The sequence below is a fragment of the Mya arenaria genome, chromosome 3 (genome assembly GCF_026914265.1).
Source record: "Mya arenaria isolate MELC-2E11 chromosome 3, ASM2691426v1".
NCBI lineage: Eukaryota > Metazoa > Mollusca > Bivalvia > Myida > Myidae > Mya > Mya arenaria.
This window is the reverse complement of record NC_069124.1, coordinates 89644660-89656463: the sequence shown is the minus strand read 5'-3', so window position 1 is coordinate 89656463 and position 11804 is coordinate 89644660. Positions and strand designations below refer to the sequence as shown.

At 36.3% G+C, this 11804-nt stretch overlaps 1 protein-coding gene across 5 annotated transcripts in view; it reads right to left on the bottom strand.

The window, feature by feature from the left end:
* The window catches only part of LOC128227791 (adenomatous polyposis coli homolog), a 50891-nt gene that overhangs the window by 12700 nt on the left and 26387 nt on the right, over positions 1-11804 (bottom strand). For 4 of the 5 annotated variants that reach the window (XM_052938643.1, XM_052938645.1, XM_052938644.1 and 1 more), the window contains 6 exons: positions 8534-8719; positions 8103-8316; positions 6573-6766; positions 5979-6096; positions 3053-3307; positions 2587-2688 (listed from right to left, as the gene is read on the bottom strand). In XM_052938643.1, the coding sequence (XP_052794603.1) occupies positions 2587-2688; positions 3053-3307; positions 5979-6096; positions 6573-6766; positions 8103-8316; positions 8534-8719 (1069 nt within the window). The remainder of the gene's footprint in view (positions 1-2586; positions 2689-3052; positions 3308-5978; positions 6097-6572; positions 6767-8102; positions 8317-8533; positions 8720-11804) is intronic. The other variant, XM_052938646.1, reaches the window with a different exon arrangement.

Sequence of the window (11804 nt, the reverse complement as noted above, 5' to 3'; positions counted from 1 at the left end):
ATTTCTTTTATTAAACACTTAATGTAACCATAGTTATCAGATTTCAATAGACGAGTTCCATTAACATTAACTTTACAAAAATATTCCTTAACAAGAAACGCCGCAATGCAACGAAACCAATGATTTTTAATGATTGACAGAAGAACTTCAGCCGGTGTCTGTTTTTCTATTTTTAGTAAGTGACCTTGAACCTAGGGACCCCAAATGCAATCCATTGAAAGGTATCCATAAACTCTTCCTTTATACCAAGTTGTGTCAGGATATGTCAACCCTAACTTAAGTTGTTCAGTTTCAACCATTTTTCTATTTTTAGCAACAGTGACCTTGACCTTGAATCTAGGGACCCCAAACACAATCCCATGAAAGGTATCCATAAACTTTTCCTTTATATCTGGTTTGGTCAAGATATGTAGACCCTGACTAAAATAATTCAGTTTCAACTGTTTTTCTATTTTTAGTTACAGTGACCTTGACCTTGAATCTAGGGACCCCAAAACGCAATCCCATGAAAAGTCTCCATAAACTCTTCCTATAGACCAAGTTTGGTCAAGAAATGTCAACCCTAACTAAAGATATTCAGTTTGAACTGTTTTTCTATTTTTAGTAACAGTGACCTTGACCCTAGGGACCCCAAACGCAATCCCATGAAAAGTCTCCATAAACTCTTCCTATAGACCAAGTTTGGTCAAGATATGTCAACCCTACCTAGGGTTATTCAGTTTCAACTGTTTTTCTATTTTCAGTAACAGTGACCTTGACCCTAGGGACCCCAAATGTAATCCCATGAAAGGTATCTATAAACTCTTCCTGTACATCAAGTTTAGTCAAGATATGTCATCCCGAACTAAAGTTATTTAGTTTCAACCGTTTTTCTATTTTAAGTAACAGTGACCAGGACCTTGAACCTAGGGACCCCAATCAAAATCCCATGAAAGGTAACCATAAACTCTTTCTATAGACCAAGTTTGGTCAAGATATGTCAACCCTTACTAAAGTTATTCAGTTTCATAGGTGAGTTTGACGCCGACCAACGTGATAGGGAAGGAACTTATTGACGTATGCAGTGAATACAAATTACTGCGCGTCATGACGTCAGTAAACATCATCGCACGCGCTTTTTGGTGAAATGTACAAAAACACGCTTTCTTATGTATTTTCTTCACAAAAAAAATGTAATTTAAGGTATGCTAGAAAAAATATCTATCATGCGTGTCTGTTCCGGATAGAAAAATCCGACCCTTGGGCACGCTGCGTAGCCGGTAACTCGGCAAGCCTCGTTACCTGGCAACGTAGGTGCCCTCGGGTCGGATTTTTCTATCCGGAACGGGAACACATGACAGATATTATTAGTATATCTGGTTTGAAGTCAATAACTTAAAGCCTTTTCAAGTTATGCCCCGGACAAAAAAATATGTATTGGGCATTTATTAAGGCAATAACTAAAAAAATAGTTATAATCCTTGTACACTGCAATTCTCCTCAGTGAGATCTGTTGTCTATGTCATTACCTCAAGAAATTTTCAAGCTATGCTACAGACAAAAAATAAGTAAGAAAATTAACAAAAGGCATTAACTCAAAAAAAAAAATACAGCTAGAGTTATGGTTACTGTGCACTGCACTTCTCCTCAATGAGATCTATTTGTATAAGAAGTTTAATGTCAATACCTCAAGGACTTTTTGAGATTTGCTCCAGGCAAAATATAAATATGAAATTAACACAGGATAATTACTAAAAAAATACTGGATCCAGAATTGTGGTTCCTATGCATTGCACTTCTCCTAAATTATATATATTTGCATACAAACTCTGAAGTCAATACCTTAAGGACTTTTTTTAAGTTATGCTCCGGACAAAAATCAACTGTAAAAGTTAACAAAGGGTAATAACTCAAAACATACTACACCCAGAGTTAAGGTTCCTGGGCAGTGCACATTTCCTCAAAGTTTTTTATGGTGTTGAACATGTGTACCAAAAAAACCAAACCCGTTGGCCCTGTCATAAGTAATTGACCAGAAACCATATTTGCTAAATGCAAATATTAAGTTGAAAAGTGACCATTGCACCGCAAACAATTGGTAGTTTGTAACCAAAGTAGAACTTGTCTTGTATTTCATTTTTGTGTGTACACACTTGACCTGCATTTTATTGTGTTAAGCATGTGAATTAAAAGCATGGGTAAAAGTTGAGAATTTTGAAAATCCTGAAAAATGCTGGGGGCCTGGGGGCCGCAGGGCCCCCGGTCGGGTCCAGGGCGAAGCCTTGGCCAGGGGTCCAGAGGCCCCCGGAAGCTCCTTGAACATAGCCATTTTAGTGGATATGAAATGCCTTTTCCAGGCTTTAATTTTAAATAATGAGGAGTATTGGAATAAGGTTTTTCAGACAAATATGACTATGAAAAAAGTTTTAAAAAGTATTTACATCTGTCTACTCTTTCATGAATTATCATCCAGAGAAAAAACGCCAAGAAACACTCACACCTATAAATCCCACTCCCCCCAAAACTTTTGCAAAGGGGTATTATATGGTACAAAAACTTTTAGTCAACAAAATATCATTTCAAATCATTTTATTAGATTAGACATACCTAGAGTGCAAATAGCATGCCGGTGTTCCTCATCAAAAGAGAGTTTCATGAGCGTAGCAATAGCTGGCCCCGGGTGGTGGTCCATGGGATCTGGAGGGGGCACTGTAAACAATGTACACGTCAAAACACACTCAAAAATACAGTTGTTGTACATTATAACAACACTGTAAAACATTATTTCGAACAGAAAATTGTCAATATGCTCAAAATTTCTCCTATTTAAAAGCTGACACCCGATTTTCTTTACCCACATAATGATTATAATGAAAACAATAAAATTTGTCATATTCATTTTTCAACAAATCTATTTAATTAAAGAATTCATAGTGTAATCAAAATACAGATTTTTAAGCAATGTGAAGTTAATCTTTGTAAAGTCTTTGGAAGTGCTTAAGTTTTATGTATTACAGAAGGGATAACAGTTTAATAATAACAGTTATGCTGCATGACCAAATAAATTATATACCAAGTTGTCTGCCCTCCTCCTCTTCCTCGTCCGATGAGGTGTCACGGAGCTGGTCACAGTGGCCACGTATCTGTTCCAGTAGTCTGAGCACCCGTGCCTCACGCCTCCCCCTCTTGTCATCTGGGTGTGAGTGAACAATGTTGTGAAGGGCGGCCGCAGCCCGGGCTCGTGCTGCCTTGCTGCCCCTGGTGTTGCCTAGCAACCCAGAGTCCTGGTCAGAACCATGCAGCAGTTGAATCAGCAGCGGCAGACAACCTGCAAACATGAGGATTTGCTGGAGTGAAACCAACATTGAGTGAATTGCAGAATATTGTAATTCCGCTTGTTGTTTACAAATAAATATGACCAGTAGAATGCCTTATAGTCCTCAATTATGGATAAAAAAGTTAGTGGTTCATGGATAAATGAAAACACAATAATCCATGCACTTGGTCAATGGTTTTTTACAGCAAGGAAACCAAATACTAAACATTGAATGTTACTACAGGGCTAGACATTAACTTTTTATCAGGTATCCAGCAGGATAACCTAATCTTATAAGTTTACAGGGTGTAGGGTATAATTTCACAAAAAAGTGATGTTTTGTAAAGTTGCATTTATTTCTATACATTAAATTCAGAAGCAATCTAAAGGCGTTGTTATCAGTAAATCTTTGTTATTCAGCTACGGTTTTGGTTACATTTGGAGTGCACAAGATGTAGGAAACATAGATGTATTTAAAGATACTTTTAGACAAGGACTAATTGACTGGATCGTCCAAAACTTGCATAACAATGTTAGAAGTTCTTCAAGGTGGCACCATCATAAACATTACAAAACATTACTAAATACAGAAAGGTACATACATTTGGAAATTCCATAAAAGTATAAGATTGATTTTGCTAGATTTCGCTAGATTTCGCTGTTCAAACCATAAACGAAAAATGGAACTTGGTAGATATATAAATACTCCACAAGATGAGAGACTTTGTTTATATTGACTGGATCAAAATATGACAGTTATTGATTGAGAATATCATGCATTCTTCAATGTCCTAAATTCGATATTATTCATAGACAGTATCTTCTGAATTGGTATTCATCTTGTAATAATTTAAATCATTTATTCTCTTTAATGTCTACTGAAAATGATTATACAATATTAAAGTACAATCTGTAAACAATCTGTTAAACATGATAAATATTTATATCTTATGTTGCAACTATAATGTTTTTTTGTTGTGTATTTTGGGTCGGTGGCCTTAGCTTACTTGAATAACTTGAACTGAATTGAATAAATAAATTGAAAAATAAGTAAGATCATGCAAATTCTAAAACAAGATCCCTCACCAAGTACATTGCTATTTTCGCTGTTTGATCGTTTTGACAACTTTATTTGTCTTAAATGAGCCATTTCTTGCATAAATGTGTGGAACCCAGTGAGATAAGACTGCTGACAAAATATCAGATCACAGTTTTTAATTTTGACGTTCTGAATTTTTGTAATCTTGTAAAAACGATACTAACGCTTAAAGAACAAGAGGCCCAAAAGGGCCTATGCTCTACTGGCATGGCTTTTGTGGTCATATCAATCTACAGCATGTATGTATGATAAAAGGCAACAGACATATAGTTTATGTTTTGTGTTTGGGTTACCTGAAAACGTAGCACGTTCAACATCTGAGCCCAGAAAGTATTGTAAGCAGATTAGTTGCATGAACTATTTTAATATGTGCCAAGTAAAAGTCATCTGACAAAAAAAAAATGCTTTCAAAACTGTACTCATAGTAAAAATTTCTGTAGTTTTAAAAGTTAAAAAAAGTTGGTCAAAAGGTCAAAGTCAAGGGCATCCTAGGACAACATTGATCAATTTGAACAAACATTCACAATCAATTGTGCTGAGATGGATGCACGAACACACAAAAAGATTTTCAAACCTTTCCAGATTTATGTTTACCAAACCTGTGAACCCTGGGTGTGGCCAGTAATGACACCAGGTGCATAACTTAAACATTCACAACCAATTTTGTTAAGATGAATGCGCAAACTACAGAACTTAAAGCTAAAAAATGGCCTTTGGGCTTTCAACAAGAACAAGGCAGAGTAATTCACAAAATCAACTGCAGAAGCAAAAAGCAAATTGTCTCTCAAAATCCTAGACTTGCAAATTGTCTCCCTTAACTCTAGACTTGAATTTACATGTACATGTAAAATAGAATTCGCTCATGCAGACCTGGCTAAAAATAGAAAGCATTTCTTTAAAACTTTCATGGCCCATAATCTAGGCATTTATGGGCGGATTTGGCTGGTTTTCGAAAGGAACCGAGCTCTAATGGATATCTAGATACTGTACAAGTTTCATCGAGATACAATCAAAACTGAAGACTGTATCGTGTTCACAACCAATTGTTTACAGACACACGAACGCACAACCGCACAGACGCACATACTACGTATACATTACCATCGCATAAGCTCTTCTGGCCTTTGGCCAGTAGAGCTAAAAATGAAAATTTCAGCAGTTTTCCAAACAATTGAGATTTGCTCTAAAATGAGTTATCTTATGTGACTGAATTGAGGGTAATGATGCCAAAATAAGCTGTTTCTAAGACAATTTAAAAAAATATATGTCAAAACGGTCAATCTGTGAGAGCGCAGCTTTAAAGGTTACTTTAAAACTCTTGTGTGCATGACCTACATCAAGACACGACCACTAAAACACTGTCTTTAATAAAACTGCTACCTCTTGAATGTAAAAAAAAACAATTGTTGTTACCTACTTTTCTTATCAAAGATGATGCATTTCAGCAATTAATGAAGATTTTATCAACACATTAATTTAATCAGGATTCGTGATGATCCAATGAAAAAGCAGCCTCTATTGTGTACAGAAGGTTAATCTTAGATTTGACCTAATAAACTAATCTTTGACTGATGGCGCTATTACCTGACTGCCTCATGGCTATACAGCTGTCCTGGGAGCTGGACATGGCTAGCAAGGTCTTGCTCATGTCATCCTTGTCATGGGTGCCCAACATCGACAGCAGCCCGTACACCATCTCCACCTGGGCAAACACACACAGGAAACACACATGTAGCAGAGGAGGACAAGAGAATAAAGAGACCAGTTATTCAAAGAAAGCTAATATGGATCAAATGCAATTTTAATAGGTAACAAAAAATGATATTTCAGAGATTTTAAATGAAATAAAAACTCTTAAATGATGTATATTTAAGTTACAGGGCATAAATGGCATTAAAAAGGAGCTTAATTGATATTGAAGCTAAAAAAACAGTTACTCACAGGTTAATAGCGAGATGTGTGTAATCCCCCAAGGTTTACATTTCTATTGCTTTTATTTGATTTTAACCCTCCACTTTTGAATGAAAGGTTTTAAAGTTTGCTCTTGTAAAACCACCACAGTGGTTACAAAATTGAAAGCAAAATCTGATCAATACAACTTGCAGTAGCTTCTAACTGCACAATAATGATAATACGGTACAAGATCATTGCAGTTGACAACAAACCATAAACCTTTACCTTTGTGCCCAGTTGTTGGGGAGGAATTTGAAGAGAAATTGGACCCACTTGCTGGTGATTCTGTTGTGACCTTGACTGGGTTTGACCTTTCACACCTGACCCTCGGGAGCTGCTGGTGTTGGTAGAGTTGAAGGACATCACACTGGCAAGGTCACCATGGTGACCTCCACTCTGGGACCTTGGAATTCCTTCTTCTGTACAAAGAATTTGTGGGGTATTTAAATATACATATATGTATCTGAACAATATATATATCTATATGGTACACATGTTACTACATATAGTAATACTAATTCTGCTGAGATATATAAATTATTCCAGCGAAATGGCTAGGGTTATTCAAGGACAGATTCTTATGAAGCTGCTCCTAGGCCTGATCGACCCTTGCTGTGCTCAAATATATTAAAATTAAAGTCAAATTGGACGATGTAAATACAAGAAATACTTGAAGAATGGAAATATTGCCACTTGGGCAAATATCAACCAAATGCCATGGTCAACTTGATATTAATCTATAAATGATGAATAACTTTGCTATTAAGTTCATGGAGCCCATGCTTTATATTTTTCATTTTAGGCCTTATGGCTACAACTTTATTTTACACTAGAGTTATTGCTTCAAACACTGAATATCAGGACATTATTTCATGAAACAATCGCTATCACAGGAACGTGACAAATGCCCCTGAAAATTCTTGTTGGGCAGATCAGAATCAGTAGTAACACTTAAGATGTGAGATGAATATACTATAACATTAATTTGCTGAAATCCCTTTTGAAGTCTTGAAAATATTGTCAAGTAGTTGGTACAAGTATATTTAACAAAACCAATTACAGATGAGGAAAACCTTAAAGAATGATGCATGAGGGTATGATTTAACTAGCACCAACACTTGGAGGCGGACCCAAATGGAAAAGGCAGAACTCATGTAAATTGTGTACAAAATTCTATATCATTCAAATGAGAATAATAAACATGTTTGCATTGGTCCAAGGTAAGCAAAGGCTAAAAAGCTTTTTTTTTATTTGTCTCTTCCTTCTGGTATCAAACAAGACTTCTAAAGGCAAAGCTTATGCAAGTAACTTAAATTATTGATTTAAAATTATAAGGTCAATATTGGGAAATGATTTGGAAACAAAAAATTACAAGAATAAAAGAAATGACTGTACAAGCCTAGTTTGATTGGTGCCATATGTATCGTCATTGAAAATGTTAAAAAAAGCAAGCAAAAAACATGGAATGCTCAAGACTCACACCGTTACACCTCAGAATGACTAGGGGTCATTTGCAGGTAATGTTCTATCTGCAAGTATGAGGTTCATCAGCCGAAGTGTTTATCAATTATTGACCTTAACCTTTGACCAAATAACCTCAAAAGGGGTCATGTGCAAGTTATTGATCGGCAAACTGGGATGGAGAGTGCGATTACTAGGGGGAGGGAGGGTGTGTGTGTGTGTGTGTGGGGGGGGGGGGGGGGGCATTGAAATCTATAATTGAAGTCCTATTGCCAATAAAACAATAGTCCTTACCTAACTGCCAAGCCCCATGATAAATGGCCCCTGGTATATTCTGTCCATATGTAAATGCACTATCTCCGTGCTCTGCATCCTCAGTCTGTGTTGCCATGGTGATTGTGTCAAGCTCCTCCCCCTCGCTGGGCGATGAGTGGGCAGAGTCTGTGGATGAGTGGTGGCGCAGACGACCCTCACCCTCAAGGTGGCTCGGGTTTTCTTCTTGTAGGATCTGAATAAGAAACCATTATCTTAACATCTCACAATGATGCCTTGACTTTTGGTTCAACCAGTAAAATAAATGCAAATCTTGATGTAAACTAATTTGCTTCTCCTACAATGTTGTCTTTTTCTCTCCTGTTCAAACTGGAAACATTGTATTAGGTTTTGAGCTATTGTCTTTATATTTGTTTCACTTTTCCCCCTGCATGTGGCTGTTTTTTGGTTACCTGTTGCCTGTGTTGTTGGAGTGACTGCATCTCCATGACTAGACGGTGTATGCGGTGCATGCGGGCATCACGGCGCTGGCTGATCTGCTCGTTGGAGCCAAAGCTCTCTAGCATGGTGTCATGGAGTCGCTGGATCTCAAGCTCCAGGTGCTTCCTTGCTGGACCCTGCTGCTGCTTCCCAGGGTGCTGCAAACATGTAGAGCTGTTACATTTCCTCTAACCCACACCTTGTTAAATGGTTTGGATGAATTTGACAATCATGAGAACTGAATTGAATTTAGCTTCATTCTGAATTTTCTAGTGTAAACTACTCTTTTTTGGTAATGAAATGCTCAAGAAGACAGTCAAAATAGCAGTCATTCCAACCTGTCCACTATTATGAGTTTATGACTGTATCTTTAACTTCTTTCAGGTTTAAATGGAGTATGACAGAGAGAAAAGGAGGTAACTAATTAACGTTTAAATTTGTTTGTTTTGATAGTTCATGCCTAAAGATTCAGAATGAGAATGTTCTGCAATATGGCTTGCTTCAGATTTAGCATTCATTTCCAATAACTCTGCAAAAACAAGCAGCAAAGTGCTCAGTATGCAGAATTGTTTGCAGAAAATAAAACTTGCCAACTCCTGGAAAATTTCCCAGGAAAAACATGGTGAGCCAATGTTATAAAAACAGTGAGTCTATTTTTTTCCCAATTAAGCAGCTCTGTGGCTTCAGCACACTAGGCAAATCAATGGCAGTGTTCACTGGGCTGACATGTCAATCAATCAGGGCTAGAAGAGAGTAGTTGCTCTATGAGCAAGTGTGATAATCTCTGGGGGGACTTATCCTTTAATTATTTGGGAAAATATTGACATAATTGATTGATACAATACTGTGTGCTTATGTTGACCCTTTTAACCATTATCAAAGGAATTGCATTTGCCAGTGCTGGTTGATGTTTACTTCTTTTCAAATACTTTTACATGTTCAAATAATAAAGGTAAACTGCCTTTGCAAAAGGTGCACCCAATGCTCAACAAACATTTAATTGCTTTTATCAAAAAGCATGCATCCAAACATAATAACTTGCGATAACATGGTTATATTAAGATCCCAACATTATCACAGAGATGTAAGGGTACAGTGATGTTCCCCAAGTTTACTCAGGTATCTCTATTCCCGGGTAGTTACATCAGGGCCATTCTAGAACACTCATGATGAAGAAAGTGAAAACCTTCAATGAGCAGAGCAAACCCATTTGTAAACTGGCCCTGATCCAACTACTACTAGTGATCATTATTACAGCCCAGGTACATCCTCCTAATGTTAGACATACAATGTGTTCAGAAATGTTACCATTTGTGTCTCTCTCATCTATTGTGACATTCAAACAATTTAGCAATTCCATACAATCAATGATTCCATTCTTATAAAAGCTATATCCTTTCAACTCAATGAGCAACACAAGTAATAGGGACTAGTGACTGATACCTGTCCACATTACAAAAAGGGGCATTTCAGATTGGTTGGAAATAGATAAGCAAAAATTGGTGAAAGGGGCATTTTAGGATTGTTGAAAGTGGAAAAGCAAAAATTGGTGAAAGGGGCATTTTAGGCTCGTTGAAAGTGGAAAAGCAAAATTGGTGAAAGGGGCATTTTAGGCTCGTTGAAAGTGGAAAAGCAAAATTGGTGGAAGGGGCATTTTAGGCTCGTTGAAAGTGGAAAAGCAAAAATTGGTGGAAGGGGCATTTTAGGATTGTTGAAAGTGGAAAAGCAAAATTGGTGAAAGGGGCATTTTAGGCTCGTTGAAAGTGGAAAAGCAAAATTGGTGGAAGGGGCATTTTAGGCTCGTTGAAAGTGGAAAAGCAAAATTGGTGAAAGGGGCATATCATAACCAGTTGAAAATGAAAACAAAAAACTCATTAACTAAAAAAAAAAGAAAGAAAAAAAGGCTTCCCTTTCTTTTGTAGGCATGAAGAGCAGAGAATGAATGAAAATCTAAGCTTCTGATCAACTACATAGTTCTCGAATGATAAAAAGAACTAAAGTTTTTTGCAGTTTAATGGAATGATTATGGTTCAGAAAAACCTAAAGTTTTTTGCAGTTTAATGGAATGATTATGGTTCAGAAAAACCTATTTCGCTCAACAGTTCCAATCAACCACACTGATGCTATCAAGACAGGGCTTCCCCAGTATAACTACACACAGATCAGTATTCAAAAAAGGAGCATTATCACATATATTAAATTGTATAAGCATATGGTGTAATACTGCATTTGTCTGACAACCACCGATCCTCAATTAGAAAGTCTTGGTTTGGAGAACTATCACTGAACAACCACAACATCAGTAGTTAGACTCTGAAGAAAACTAACAATCTCACATTTGGTATTCATTTACAGTTCTTAAGCAAGTACCTCTGTTTTCTTACAGTTGTTTTTCACCAAAGTAAACTTTAAAGTGAAATGTTCTTTCATCAATGATTTTAAGTAAAGTATGGGTTTAAACACTACCACCATCATCATACATCTAAGGGGGTTTAAACACTACCATCATCATCATACATCTAAGGTCATGAATCCCTCCCATGTAGTCTGAATTAATGGTCTAAGAACATCTAGGTTTATAATCATAAATATGGTATCAATTAGCTAAACGGAAGCTTGAAATTAAACCCATGCAGGTCTGTTATGCTTCATAGGTATTATAGGATGTTAAACTGTTTTTTATAAGATGACAGTGTTTATTTTTCTCAAGATTTTGGGCTAAAAAAAACAAAAACATCTTCCATTGGATTGTTCAGAAGGGTAAAAGTTTTATGAAATAAATAAACATGTACATTTTTGATTTTTCAATACAGGCATTGGGGTTGTTTATTTCACTCTCTGGAAAAAATAATATGTTTTAGAAATTGGAATGACACCAAATTGTCCAGACCCCCCACCCCCCTCTCAACTTAGATATGACTATTTCATTGATTAATATTGTAATGATTATATCTGTTATTTAAAAAAATAAACATAAACAAAATAACACAATACTCTATAATGATAATCAAACATGATTACTCTGGAATATTGGAAACACTGTTTTGCAAGCAATTATTTTTCACTACTTAAATATTTAAATTTACTTCATATATCTTTAACTTGAAAAATGCCTTAAAAAACTTAAAGTTGTACCTACATGACAAAAAACTTTATAATTAGAAACACACTTTTTATAAAAAGTATTGTTTAAGTGAACCACTGTACCCATTCCATCCTGCCCAAGACACCTCAGGTTTATGT